The 14,575-nt window shown below is 44.4% G+C and overlaps 1 protein-coding gene across 3 annotated transcripts in view; it reads left to right on the top strand.

Annotated features, from left to right (window-relative positions):
- Nucleotides 1–4,393, top strand: part of BANP (BTG3 associated nuclear protein) — a 213,492-nt gene extending 209,099 nt beyond the window's left edge. For all 3 annotated transcript variants that reach the window (XM_019536007.1, XM_019536008.1, XM_019536009.1), the window contains one exon: nt 3,560–4,393. In XM_019536007.1, the coding sequence (XP_019391552.1) occupies nt 3,560–3,631 (72 nt within the window). In that variant the 3' untranslated portion in view covers nt 3,632–4,393. The remainder of the gene's footprint in view (nt 1–3,559) is intronic.
- The last annotated feature ends 10,182 nt before the right edge of the window (nt 4,394–14,575 follow it).

The following is a 14,575-nucleotide window of genomic DNA, read 5'->3' on the forward strand; positions in this document are numbered from 1 at the left end:
CTGAACATGAGGTATGTGGCACCAGTGTCTGCGGCGCCGTATACCGCACAGCCGCACTTGTCTGGATGCAGCCATTGTGTGTTAAGACCATTGACACAGAGTTAGTGTGGAGAAGTGAAGGTGCTGTGAGCTTGCACCTAACTTACTGGAAGATAATTTCCCACATAGGCAAACCCTTAATGGCCTTCCCATACATTTGGCACGTTGCTACTCCTCTTCAGCCCTCACAACACATTAGTCTCTTTGGTCATGCTCATCCCTAATGGCATCTTAGCCAACAAGCACCTCTGTGTTCAAGGGTCTAACCTTACTTATGGCTTGTAAACTTTTAAAGCACTAGGCATGTCTCTGGCTGTCTGCCATAAAATGCACATGTACCACACGGTTAGAGGTGCTGCTGTAATAGCTAACTGCCATCCCAATTCTGGGTCTTTGAGTGCTCCTATAATTTAATTCTGATTAAATATGTTGTGGAGCACGTTGCTTGGGACTGTCTCCTCCTCCTTTCTTGGCTATCAGAGCTGACAGGGAGTCGGTTGTGGAGTCCAGTCATAAACACAAGCATCTGTCTCCCATACGATTGGCAGCCACCATCAGAGTCGCTCCTTTTTGCGGAGACATTTCGCACCGTGTTAGGTTTTAATATTGTGGTTAACCGCAGAGATTTATACCAAGCTGAAATAAAACGGAAATGAATGGGGAGTGCGAGGAGGGTACAAAAAGAAATGCAGACAAGGCTAAAAATAAGCACAGGGTAAGTCATTTATGCAATCTAACAACGAAGGAGCTGCAGAATCAAAGCAGAAAAGCCCATCTGGATGTTTGCATCGTTTTAAGATGCGAGGATGACTTGAGTAAACAGGTCGAACAACCGTTTGGCTGAAAGGATGGAATGGGCTTGCCTCATGTTGGAAAGGCGCTTGTTCTTCAAGAGGCGGGGTGGAAATGAAATGTCTTTCCCAGCAGAGTAAGGTAGCAACACCCTGCTTCTCCATTTCGGAGGCTCTTTGGAGACACACCGTGGCATTCTCGGTCATTTTGAATCTCTTCCTGTAGGCCACCCCTCTCTAAAGTGGAGTTCATTATTCTCCACCAGGGCCAGAATTTAGTGCCCTCTGCACACTCCAAGTTCAGAAAAGCAAAGGCAAGCAACTCCTGCGGGCCTGAAAATTTAAGCACCTCTGGTCTCATCTTTGTACCTGCAAATTGTGCCTAACTCCTGGCTGCACAAGGAAAATTGAAAGCCCAAGTGAGGCCTTGTTAAATCAGTCTCTCCCTGCATTGAACGGAAGGAGATACAAATGTCCAGGTATTGAGTAGTAAATTCAGTTTATTCCTGCGCAGTTTTGCACTTGGCATATTCATTTTGGGTATGAGTAGAGGTTCCAGGTGGTTAGACATATAATTGGAAACGTATCACTAGCACATTCCAGGTACAAAGCTACAGACAAAGGCAGAGTTGAGAGCTGCTTATTTTCACAACTTGGGTGTGTTCTTCATTTCTAGCACTATTATTTGCAACATGTTAGTTAATGTGAACAGTGGTAATGCCAAAGTATGAGCTATTTTGTTTTCATGAAAACCACCTGACCCAGGATTAAATTTTGGTAGCGCTGGGAATGTGGTCGAAGTCCACAGCACGGGACCACCTGTACTCCCCTTCGGACATCCTCCCACTTCTGAGCTGAGTCTTTAATAACTAATGAGTGTTTCTGTTGTAGATATTGATTTTTTTTCCTTCCAAATATTTTTCTCAGGTGTTTGGGTGGTCACTTTACAGTTTGGCAGTCGACAAGGTGTTAGCATTATTCTCCATATTGGCACTAGCACAGAGAACCAGTAAATAAGTGATCAAATGCCCCATAAAATTCCATAGGAAAAACTGGTGTGGGTATGTGTGATTACTGGCAAAAGAACACAGAGGCATGGATGGGATTAATGTCGCAGGGAAACCTTAATTTAGGAACAAAGCTTTTGACATTTTGAACCCCTCTGTGTTTTTCTTTGACTAAATAAATCATTGCTGTATAGAAAGCTATTAAGGTAGGGAAACCGTTGCTCATGTTTCCATTTTTGTTGTGCTGCTGGGTGGGGTAGGGTGTCAAAAAGGATCTTCTGTAAGGGCCAAGCTGCTGCTCTCCTCCTTCTGCCCTGTGCCCAGAATATCAGTAGAGCTTATGTGACGCTGTAGGTTAACTTGCGTCCTCCAAAATCTGTCACACCCTGAGACTGCTCGCTTGCCAGCCTTGCTCGACTGCACTGATACCTGACAAATGTCATGGTAATGCAAACACCTTTTATTTTAGACAGCAAATCAAGTTCTGCAGAGTATTACTATATATGTAGTATAGATTTAAATATATATATTGAAATCTTTTTCATACAAGTCTAGTTCCTCTCAGTAGGAAAGGGAAGGAGGATTTGGGGCCACTAGGAAGATTTTTAGAAGAGGAAAGCTAATTTTACAGAATGTACCAGGTCATTTACAGTAGTTTTATTCTTATTTGACCTTGTTTATTAGGTGTGAATTTCACTTAAATGTGCTATCTGAAAAACTTGGGCAGACTGGACAAAAAGGCCCATTGTACATGGTAAAGGTTTAGTACTATAGTGTTAAAACATGTGTGAACTCCTATTTCAAATCCATTGTAGGCCTGGTTTACATGGGTTTCTGTACTGATTTAACTATTTTGGCTAGGGTTAGGATTTTTCTTTTTTAACAAATGGTTGCACATGTGCAGCCTTTAGTGCAGAAGCAGTTCTGGTGGTATACAGATTATACCTAATAATGGCATCATTTATACCCCCTATGGAATTAGCTGTCTCGGTGTAGAGTTCTGCATCTTATAACTGTACCTGCTTTAGAGGAGTTGTCCAGGTTAAATACACTATTATTGTCAAAGGGATATAACTCTTATGTGTGAATGAGCTTCTTTTCATTTTGTTCTGGTTTAGCTCTCTCCCCTCCTTCCCTGCTCTTCTTTTTTCACTGGGATTTAAAGACTGTTTTCTAAGCAGCTTCATAAGTATTTTACCTCTTTTAAGCAACATTTTACCAGTAGTCATAACACAGATTGGCCTTAACAGTAGTGAGTCTCCCCTGCTCTTTGCCCATCTATAGAAAAATAACCCCCCTTTAGTTTTAGATGCATCTTTATCACCAAATCTTCCTTGAGATTTATACATCACTAAGAGGAAGGTAATAGTATATTCAGGATAAAGCAAAAGCATAACACATTTAGTATTGTAGCAACACTTAGTATTTTTTTGAGCTTATATGCAGCAATAGATTTGCTAGTTTTTCTGGCACTCCTATAAAGCAAGTAAGTGGTCTCATTCTTGTTTTCCAGATGGGTTGAGATAGCAAGGTAAAGCAATTTGCATGAAAGGCCCCCCAGCAAGTCTGTGAGAAAAGAAGGGTTAGGAATCCTGATGGCTGGATTCTGTCATCTTTAAAATACTTGCATCACAAAGCCCCAAACGGGCATCAGAAGGTTTGTACCGTTGTTCTTCAGTCACCAGAATGCACATTCATTTTCTTTTCATGTTTTTTACCTAGAGCACCGATACCCTTCCATCAGCTATCCAGCCAGAAATGCAGATAGAGCACGGAGCGATCCAGATCCAATAGTGCATTGGAACTGTGAAAATTGGAAAGACCCAAATGCCAGTGACCACAGTCAGGAGCCAAAGGGTTGCGGCTCGTGTGCCATGACAGGCGGAAGGAAAGGATGACATCAGACTCGTTGACCTTTTCAAATACGTCTCCTGTAAATATCAGAGTTCTGTCTGTTTGTTCATTTTCGCACACACGGGGCTAGGGTCTCATCTGGCACGTATCGGCAAAGGTCTGTTGGTTTCAATGGAATGACCACTCTACCGGCTGAGGATATGATCTTCAAAGTATCCATGGTTATCCCTTAGGTATATTTAAGAGAGAGAAAATTCCATCCAGAACGAAAAAAGAATAATCAGAACGTGAAAACTGAATTACTGGTCATGGTCCATCCTGTCATTTCTTCTGTGAATCATATCATTGAATGTCCGTGATATCTTATCAGACATGTTGCTGCTTTGCAGTACTTGCTTTACCAATAGAAAATGAAGAGCTCAAATATTTTTCACCGTTTAAACAGCTTTTTTATTTGCTAAGGTGTTTATAACAAAAAATGGAAAACAAAAAAAAAAAAATAAAAAAAGAGGACCCCCCCACCATAACTGCAAGTCTTAGCCTTTTGCTGGTGTTTTCTGTTCAGTGTAATGAAAATGTATTTGCAAAAGACTAACAATTTTGTTTGTACTGTTGCTTAACTACTTTTCTAGGGGAAAAATGCTATAAAAAGCTGTAATTATGCATTTCTAATAAAACAAATAAATGTGTATTTATGAACAATGTAGCTTCAGGACACTGTCTGTCCTTAAAGAAGAACCCACTTCACTTTGGGTATTGTTCAAACATCACGATTCTGAAGGCTGTACAGATGCCTGCTGCCCAATCTTATTTTCATCCCATTGTTAATGAAACCTTGTCCACCGACGTGAAACAAGCATGCTTTGTTTCTATCTGAACCTTTCTGAGCAGCTGTGAATTCCTTTTTGTGCACCTACAGTCACAAGTGCTTTTCAAATTAAACTTGTAAGAGGGCTTCAGAGCTCCTGCCTCTTGCCTATGGGGAATGACATCCGGATTGCAGGGACCTATAAACTACCTCTCCATCTAACCTACAAGTCCATGATTAAAACCAATGAGACTTTGACCACTGATTGCAGTGGAACAAGATTTCAAATGCTGATATGTTGATTTTAGGAAGCTCCTTGTAGCAGAAGAGACACCTGCATGCTTTGCCCTTGCGGGTAGTGCATTGTATAGTCCCTATTCGGAGCTTGTTTCTTTTTCTTTTTACTGAACAATCCAGATTGTTACCAATGGGGAATTTATGATTTAAAAAAAAAGTGTTTGTGAATGACAAATAGCTGCAAATTCCATTTGGTTTAATATACAATGGCATTCTTCCCAAGCTGTCAGTCTTGGTGATCAAGGTTGTCTTACAAATATTGTCCCTGGTAAGTAGTAAGTTGACTGAAAGTTCACACTTTTCCTTAGGATATTTACTGAGGCACAAGTACAATGCAAATGACCAGCCAGAACCTGCTCAGCGCTACATATGCAACAACCTAAGAATTTGGCTCCTCTTCAGTTTCATTTTTAATAGCGCTTCCCAATCTGGGTGATGTTTAAATAACTTTCCTTCCAAAGGGAAGCTAAAAAATACAGCAGTGCCTCTGTTTTAGAGTGACTGTTTAATAAGAAAATATCATTTGAAACTGTCAGGGAAGACGTTTGGGAGGGCAAAGCTGCTGGGTATGGGGGGGCTGTTGCTACACATCCCTCACATAATGGTGGTGAAACCTTCCTGGTCTTTATCACGAAGCGCTGCCTTCCCCCTCCTTCGCTGCTGAGGCTGGAGAACAGGCACATGGGCCACATTGTGTAACTGGAACACAAGTTTGTCAGCCACAAAGGAGTCTTTTTCTCCTTCCCTCCCTCTTCCCCCCTTGTTTTATGGTGCAACTGTGAGTTCTGTTCTCTTTGCATTTTGCAGCTCGAGTTCAAGATGGAGCAGCTAGCGAAGGCTTGGCTTCAAGGGATGTTTCCTTTAACCCATTTAAGCACTGTGTTCTCCTGGCGAGAGGGGCTGAAAGCGTTGGTGGCCATGTGCCATGCAATAAACTAAAATGCACCGTGTTTCATGAAAATGTATGTATATGGAGTGAGGGTGTGTATAATTCATTATACTGATTAGGGTGAAGACAAATCCCTTGGAATAAATGAATAGGCAATGTTCTCTGTGTTCATATGTTTAGATGGGAGCTTCTTGAGGATTGTGTCTATATCTTTCTTAGTCTTCGGCCAATGCCTGGCTCTCTTCATTTATCTCAAAATATAAACAATAATTCTTCAAAGAAAAGGTGTCTCAGTCTCAGATCAGATGCTCCTATTAGTAATTCCCCTTCCTCTAGCCTATTTCTCCACATTGTGTGTTCAAGATGGGGGCTGGCTGCCACTTAAATGTCTGGAAAACCCCTAGAAATGGTTGCCCACCTCCACTGCAATAATAGCCCCGCATAGCAGGATACAAGACCCGATTCTGCAATGAGTTCCCTTTCAGCGGGCCCCTGCATCTGAAGCGTCTGAATCTGGCTCTCTCAGTTCAGGCTCTGCTCATCTAGAGCTTGTAGCAGGACTGTGGTCATAGAAACCGAAAACTGTGCTGGCCTCTGGGTTTTGCCTGGCTTTGCATGTAGCCAGGTTGGCATCGTTTCATTTCCTTTTTGTTCGCGGTGAGGGCTTGACCTTTCAAGTTTGCATTTTCTCATTAAGTTTCCCTTCGTATTCCCAAACTCTGGCTCCTTAATAAGAAAACGGCTCGTTTCCCTCCCTTCCCAGTGTCCTGCATGTTTTACACTACTTTTTCCTCTTCACTCCATTGCTTAGGTTGGAGATGCATGACTGGGGCTTCTCAGAAAGGAAGGCTATTTATAATAGTGTAACACTAGAAGAACAGGGCATTCTTGTGTCTGCCCTTTGTGACCCATAGGATAATAATGTCTTAATAGTGTTTACTATTTTGTAATATTAGACTCCCAAGCTTTGTAGGGCTGAGTGCGTGGGGGAATTCTGGACCTGTGAAGTCAATGGGAGTTTTGCCATCAAATGCAGCAAATGCACCCCGTTCCTTTACAAGTCGACACTTAGCACGGCCTGTGTTTATCCTCCAGTGTGAGCAATTCCACTGATTTCTGTTCTGTTTGTCCTTAATGGGAAGCAGGCACTTCCTCAGGGCAGAGCCGCTATGCCTGTAAAGTATTACGCATCTTCTGGTCTATCTTACTGAAACTCGTGCCTATCTGGCCATGAGTTGTAACGCTTCAGTTTAAATTGTTGGGGCACAACAGCAGCTTGTGACCTGTGTTATTATAGTGCCAGGGAGGAATGAGACAGCTGTGGATGAGAACTTAAAAAGAAAAAGATGTCTGAAAGCTCATCGGGTCCTTCTCATGGATTCAAGGTAGTGGACTTGTGGCATTTTATAATGGAGGCAGCATGGTACTGACGGCCAAGACAAACATGGACCGAATTATCGTCTCGATTTCAGGCTAATGAACTGTAAAAGAAAGACAGCACTCAGATTAAGGAAGCAGTGGGGCTTCCTGAACCTGGTGGATGTCCAACTTCAGCCCTGATTTAAGCCCTTGGCTGTAGGTTTCAGATGCCCAGGCTGGTCCCACACACAACCCCACTGACACTGATGCAGCTCTCAGTCTTGCAGCCTTTCTGCTCACATTTAATGCACTGCCAAGTCCCATGATCCAAGGATGCCAAGGTCAACAGTGACAAGGTACCCCTTGCACACCCACTCCAAATGCTGTCTATCAGGGCAGGAGAATGCAGCCTTGAAATAGCAAGGAAACAAGCAGGAGGAGTCCCCTTTCTCATGCACCCAAGTCTACGTGATCCCTAACTTGAGAGTGGTTGTTACTATAGAGTTGCACTATACGGAAGTGAAACGCCACTTGGGTTTTGCTTGCAATGGGAATGAATGTGCAAAGTTTTGTTACATCTGCTAGTGAGAGACATAAGAGAAGCCTCATCTTACATGGATCCTTTTGTCCTGTTATTAGGTAGCAATGTGGAGGTGCATGGCACCTCGGAGAAAAGGGAAAGACAAATCCCAGCCCAGGCAGCTCACAGTGCACAGTTAGACCCTGGTCTCGTGGAGATCTCAGCTGATTCCTGGCCAAGCACAGGCAGCTAGGTAGGGTGCCTGGAGCCTTGCTGGAGGCCGTGCCACACTTGAGAAACCCGACAGCAGATACTTGATCATCTTGTGAACATTTGCACAGACCTCCTGGTGTCCTGCGTGTGGGGAAGTCTTGTGTGTTGGCAGAATGCAATAACAGCCTGAAGTACTTTAGAAAAGTACAGTAAGTAAAAGCAAGGTTTTGGGAATCCTGGGACCAGGAGGAGATTGATCTTCACTTCCCAGGGTTGCGTCCCCTTTTATTCTTAGCACTCGGATGTGTCAAACCCTAAGTATATTTGAAGCTTGATGGAGCAGGGACCCAAATTTAAGCCATCTAATCCTCCTCGTCATCTTTTTCTGGCTCATTGCAGCATCGTAGATTTTTTTCCTGCAAAAATCCTGCAAGAGGTGCAGCCCTGGCATGGAGAATTATGTGTGGTACATCTTCAAAAGAGGGGTTTGTTTTAGGCATCTCAATCTTGATGACTTCTCTCTAGCATGGGCATGCTTGCGAGAACCTTAATAAAAACCCATTTCAATCGGGGAGCATCTGAAACGCATCCCTCTGCTTCCAGGTTGCTGCGTCTGGGGCCATGCCCTTTGCAGGACTGCTTTGAGTTTTAAGTTGGAAAACACAATGTAGTAACTAACGTTCAAAAAAATTGCTGGGGAATCTGACTTCACACAAGCATTTCTTTGGCAAGCCGAACCTCTCCTTGAATTTTTAATTATGTAAATAGTCCAGACTTGGAGCTCTGACTATGGCTGCAAGAAGCAAGCTATTTCCTAATGTCAGAAACAATAATGCTCTCGTGTTCATGGAGCTGCTTTCAGCCAAATGGAGCCCAAAGCACTTTGCAAGGTCTACGGAGCGGACAAGCAGTTTGCAGTCCAACCTCATTTATTTGGAGGAGATGAGGGACACCAAAGCCATTCGGATACGATGGGGTTTTGGATTAACGGAGGCTGCTTGTTTAACGTGTCCGTGCAAGCTGAGATGCAATCTCTTAACTAAACAAAGTTTGACAGTGGATACTGGAATCATTGGGCACCTTACAAAACCCAGCTAATTAACTGCACAACAGCAATGGAGAAGAGTTGAGGGAAGGGGTTGAGGACATCCAACAGCAAATGGAAATTGCAAGGAGAGTTGAAGTGGGTGGAATGTAATTACCCATTTTACAGTTTGGCCAGGACTTCAAGGTTAATGGCCCTATGCTTCCAAAAGGTGCCCTGGGACTTTCAATAGCATCTTCTTCCACAGTGTGATACATTTGGCTAGAAAGGGATGAAAACAAAATTTGCTCTTGGCTGCGGCTTAACAGCGGACGTTTCAATCAAGAGCAAATATCCGTCTCCTTTGTGTTGTTTTTTTGAGTGAGATGGAGTCTGGGTTTGAAAGTTTTCTCATGTTTATTTTCCATGAAAAAGGGGGACAAAAAAGCGAAAACAGCTTAAGAAAAGACAATTGGCACAGGCAGATTATCCTCAGGGATTGTTTACAGCAATTTGATATTTCAGGCAAAATGTATAAACTCCCATTAAGGTTTTGGTCATCATTGCAGATACTTCAGCAGCCTGGAAAAAAAATCAGCCTCTGGACTCTGGTCTCCCAGGTAAACAATTCATGTTTTAGAGTGTTTTAACAAACTGCCCAGGCACATGCCAGTCCAGCAGACTGGAGAGCTGTGAGCTTATCTTCCATGAAAGGTTCTTCCTCAAATTTTTCATTCCATTAAAAAAAATAAATCTTTGAATCATTTGCTTGTTAAATGGATCAACCAATGCTAGAACATCCTAAATTGAACCTGAGAGCTCTCCACCATGTTGTGAGCGAAGGAAGGTCCCTGCTCGTCACCTTCCCATTGTCATGGTGAACATTTATGGTATTTAATTGTGATGAAATATCACTGCTCCACCTTTCTAGTTCCCCGACTTTTGAGGCTGAGATTCCTTTTTTATCATTTTTCTCTTTGCTCTTTCAGACGCACTGCAGTTGGCTTCCCGGATAGCTCCGTGCCCCAGAACATGGGAGCTGGAGCTGGAGCAGGTGATTGGAAATCAGAGAAGCTTTTTTCATCTTGCGGCTTGCAAGCCAAGGGGTGGGAAGATACCTTTCCTGAAGCTACATCTAAAAATAATGTCATTTTAAACTGTGACCTCTGTATGAAATTGATTGCAGGCTTTCTGGAGAAGCAGAGAGAAGCGGGAGCCTGGCCAGCACCGGCCCAGCCTCCACTAAATATGAAATTAAGGGTGTTTTCTCTACTTGTTCCTAAGCCTCTTTGGGGCATCTTTGCAGCCTGGCTTTGGTGTGGAGGTGGCTCTCTGCTTGTGGCTTCCAGTCTAGTGGAAGACTGCAACATCCTTCCTTGGTGAGGTATTCCTCCCTACTCCTTCCTCTTCCCCTTTCTCGGCAATATTTCTTTTGAATCTTATTAAAAAAGCAGAGCTGCTGTTGCTGCTGGGCTCCTACCAGCAAGGTTAGGTCAGCTACTTTAAATTAAAAAAAAAAAAGTTATAAGGCCCTGGGCCACTGGGTGCCAAACTGCATTTAACAGCAAAACCAGCTGTCAACTTTCCCCCGTGCATGGAGAATGCTGTCTCTCGCCCTCGCTTACTCTCACTTGCTGCCTGGCTTATTTAACAGTCACTGTAAATGTCACTGTTGGAAATTGGGCCCACTACTTATTTATTAATATATAAAATTTAATGGTTGAATTTTGGATTCCTTCCTGACCCCCGCATTTCTGCAAGATGAAGCTATCCAGGCACCCTGGGTGACGGCGTTGCGGGTTGCTGCTGTCCCGTCAATAATTTTGGGTCTAGTAGGCTGCTTTTCTCTGGGTTTGCAACTAGCAGCTGAAATCGGGGGCGGCTGTTGGTCTTCCTCCTGGCTCCCTCCAAACCCACCCACGCAATGTCCCGCTCAGAGGTGTGGATGGCTGCACCACCGGTGACTTAGAATGGCCTTAATTGGAGAGTCAGATGCTTTCATGCCATCCCCCCCCTGCAGTTTTGCAATTCCCTGCTCCCTGTCTTGCATAACTGCTGTTATCCAACAGCAATTTCATTGCTCTGGATTGCGAACGTATCTGCACTGGGTACCTAAGCCCTCTGCTCTGATGGGCTCCTGTTCTCTTTGGCACAAACCGTGGATGGGGAGAAGCAAACCCAACTTCTTCGGAGAAGAGAAGTGGGGGAGGGACGGCCAAGAAATGGGGACTGTGAAGCAACTGAAAGAGGAAACACTTTTGGTTATACTTCCTCTCCTTGCTCTTCAAGCACTGCAATACCCCCCTGCCCTCTCTGCCGCAGAACAGGGCTCTGACCCCGGTCATACTGGCCAGGTATGTGGTTTCATGGTCTGTTTGCATTGGGAGACTGGAATCCCAAGTCCTCCTTCCCATTTCAGCTGTGAAACGCAATCTTGACAAAAATATACCACGGTTATTTTAGGAACAAGAGCCTTGAAGGTAGCAGGAAGAAGAGGGTGGGAGGGCTGCGCTCATTTTGTCTCTCTTACTAATGTCTGTGCTTCTTGTAGAAGTTAATTCTGTGGCAATCTTGGTAATAGCCCTGTGTACAGTTTGCAAGCACCTTGGGAGAGAGATCTGATCTCTTTTAGGAAGCGTCTAGTACACCTCTGGGTGCCATTAAAATAATAATAATCCATACAATAATAATTTGAGCTTTTCTGGCACTTTTCTCTGAGGTTCTCCAATAGAGACCATAGTAAAAGAAAGGAGCTGAGTCTTTTCACAAACTCTTCCCTCCAAAAATCCCTTGAAACAAACCTTTTTTTTTAAAATAAATAATTTCTTGGACATTTTCTTGTTTTTTCAAGGGAAACCTGTAAACTGTTCTTTCTCTGGCTTTCAGTTTTTCATCCAAGATCAGACAAATTAGAAAGAAAGGAATATTTCCTAGGGGGGGAAAAAAATAAAATACAATTTATTCATTGGAAATAAATGTTTTCCACTGAAATTTTAACCATCTCTAATCTCGGTTTACTTTATGAATATTAATAGTTCAGGATCTCCATGCAGAGGTTATGAATAATTGCTGTTTTACAGACAAAATAACTTGCCTGAAGCTAGATAAGAAGCTGGTGGCAGAGTTTAGAGCAGAACATTAGCCGGCCTGAATTGTAGGTTTATACCTTTAATCAGGGGATCCTTTAATCATGTGTTAGCATTATGCATTACCTGATAATGCCATATTCGCTGGGAGGAAAGCCTGGGTTAAAAGCCAGCTAAGCGAGCGAATTTTCTCATCGAATTTGGCGTATGTTCATTTCTTCTTGTATAATGTCAGCTTTCTCCGCTCACCTTGCCATTCTCCTGGCTCATATGGACCCTGGAATTAGGTCCAGTGTGTATCAAGGTCAAAGGCTCCTGTTGGACTGGCACAGATGGGCCGTGTTAGTGTCTGTATCTAAAAGCACGCAGGAGACCAATGTGGCTAACCTCATATTCAGCTGTCTTTGCCTGGAGCCCATGTATAACACCTCCTAAATACAAGAGCTCTTTTTTTTTTCTTCACAGAGATGCACCTGACAGACATTTTTCCTGGCCCGAGGCATTGGAGTGTTTGGATCTGAGCCCTCAAAATCATTTCTACTTTAATCAGTGCACAGGGATCAAATCCACAGACACAGGGTAAGTAGAGGGTAAGATTGATTAGAGTGGATATAACGACCTTCCTGTGGAGAAAATACTTGGTACTAAGGAGCCTTTAATTTAGGGGAGAAAGGCGTAACGAGAACCAGCAGCCAGAGAAATGCAAATTAGAAATCAGAAAGTTTTAAAATGGGCAAGGTAATTATGTACAGGGACACGCTTCTGAGGGACGTGGTGGGTTCTCCATTTCTTGATGTCTTCAGTCCACGACTAGTGATCTTCGGCGACCATGTGCTGTAATCAAATGCGAGCTATACAACTGGGTCTCTGAGCACACTTCAGGGGCCTGTGATACATGGGAAGTTGGACTAGATGATCTAATAGTCCCTCCTGGGCATTGCGTGACCCTACAGCTCTAGGGCTGCTCGCGGGCTCTGGGCTGGAGATGCGGACAACTCAGCATGCGGAGTGCGTGTGTTTGGCAGGAATGTTTTTTCGTAGCTTATGAAGCTCAAGCAGGTCACATCCTTCACGTTTCAGGTTCAAATGAGGCCAAAATCTCAAAGGAAAACTGTGCTCGAGTTGCTGAGCAGTTGGCCTGGTTTCAGAGCACAGCCATGTGAAAGCAAGTTTAATGCAGCGAAACCTAAACTCCCTCACCATCCCTCGCCCTGGGGCTGGATTCATTAACCACCTCGCCAGTCTCGCTGCGTCCTCCTCTTGCATTTCAGTCTAGGATGCTGCTCCGCTCCAGCCCAATGGCCTGTACAGGAACATATCCGGTGGGCGTTTCCCTACTGAGATATGCTCAGGTGTGCATCCCACATGTAGCACTTACTAAACAGACTGGGAAAGGAGAGGGTGGTTTAGAAAGTGGAACTGGGCTCTTCCCCCAGATAAGAAGAAGCAGTGCCTTGCAATTTGCTCACTGCCTGCGCATATCCTACGTGATGTTTCTAGTTATCCTTTAAAGCACAGGTAAAGGACAGTTACCGTTCGCAGAACTTTTCATTTGAAACTCAAGCCTGGTCCTGTTCTTGTTCAAGTGAAAAGGAAATGGGCGTACCGAAAACCTCACCGTTTGGTCAGGCGCCTCGAGCTTGATCAGACAGGATCCTGCGGAGGCCTCTTGATACTTCTGACTTTTTGATGCTAGGAAATGCTTTTTGACACCAATCCTGATGATTCCAAAGGGGAAAGGCACAAAGTCCAGCTGGGATGATGTATTTCCCAGCCCCAGCTGATCTGCTGCTCTAGGAATGTGGAAGTGGCTAGGCCGTTTTCCCCCTGGATGTAACTGGGTTTGTGTCTCCGACAGTGAGCTGCAAAGTGCCTTTACCAGCCAGACTGGGAGGGGTACTTGGCGCCTTTCATCCCCTGCCCTGCTATAAAGGAGGCTGCAGATGCAGCAAAACTGAACCTGTTCTTATTTCTTCAAGGTCTTTTGGCTTTGTTGCTCAGTTTCTCCCACCTCCCAGAGATTTCACCAGCATAAGTGGTGACCAGGTGGCAGGACCCAGATGGCAGTGCAGACCCAGGTCAGAAATCTTGAGCACCAATCTCATGCTTTAGCAAATGGCCTTTGACTGATCGTTTGTGCCTTGTGATGGCCTTGGCAGCCAGGACTTAGCACGGAGAGGTGAAAGAAGCTGTTAGATTTTACCTTTAGGTCCATCTCTTGGAAATATTACCAGCTGGTTGCGAATATCTCGGGGGACCTCCCAAAAACTGGCATGTAGACAGCAGCACATGCCAGTCCTTGCATCAGTGGCACCTGCATAGGCAGCTGGTTCGATTTGCTCGGGTGATGTGTGGAGGGAGGCCTGGCTTCCTTCTGCGTGGTGCATTTGTCCCTGCTGATGTGCTAAATGATTCCCACATCCGTCCCTGCAGAGCTGTGATGCTGGCAGCAGCAGGCTGCATCTCCCCTCCATGCCCATGCTAATGCTTCTCCTTCTGTAGGGTTGAGCGTGCCTGCAGAGCAGTGTAGTCTCCATAGCGAGACGATCCCCGTGCGAGGTAAAAGAGGGAAAGGGGCCAGGAGGCTTCCCTGGCTGACCAGAGAAATCCAGGGCAGACTAAGGGCCAAAAGGGGAGCACATAAAAAGTGGAAACAGGGAGAGATCACCAAAGAGGAATATACCTCTT

This window comes from Crocodylus porosus, unplaced genomic scaffold, assembly GCF_001723895.1.
Source record: "Crocodylus porosus isolate Cpor-Errol unplaced genomic scaffold, CroPor_comp1, whole genome shotgun sequence".
NCBI lineage: Eukaryota > Metazoa > Chordata > Crocodylia > Crocodylidae > Crocodylus > Crocodylus porosus.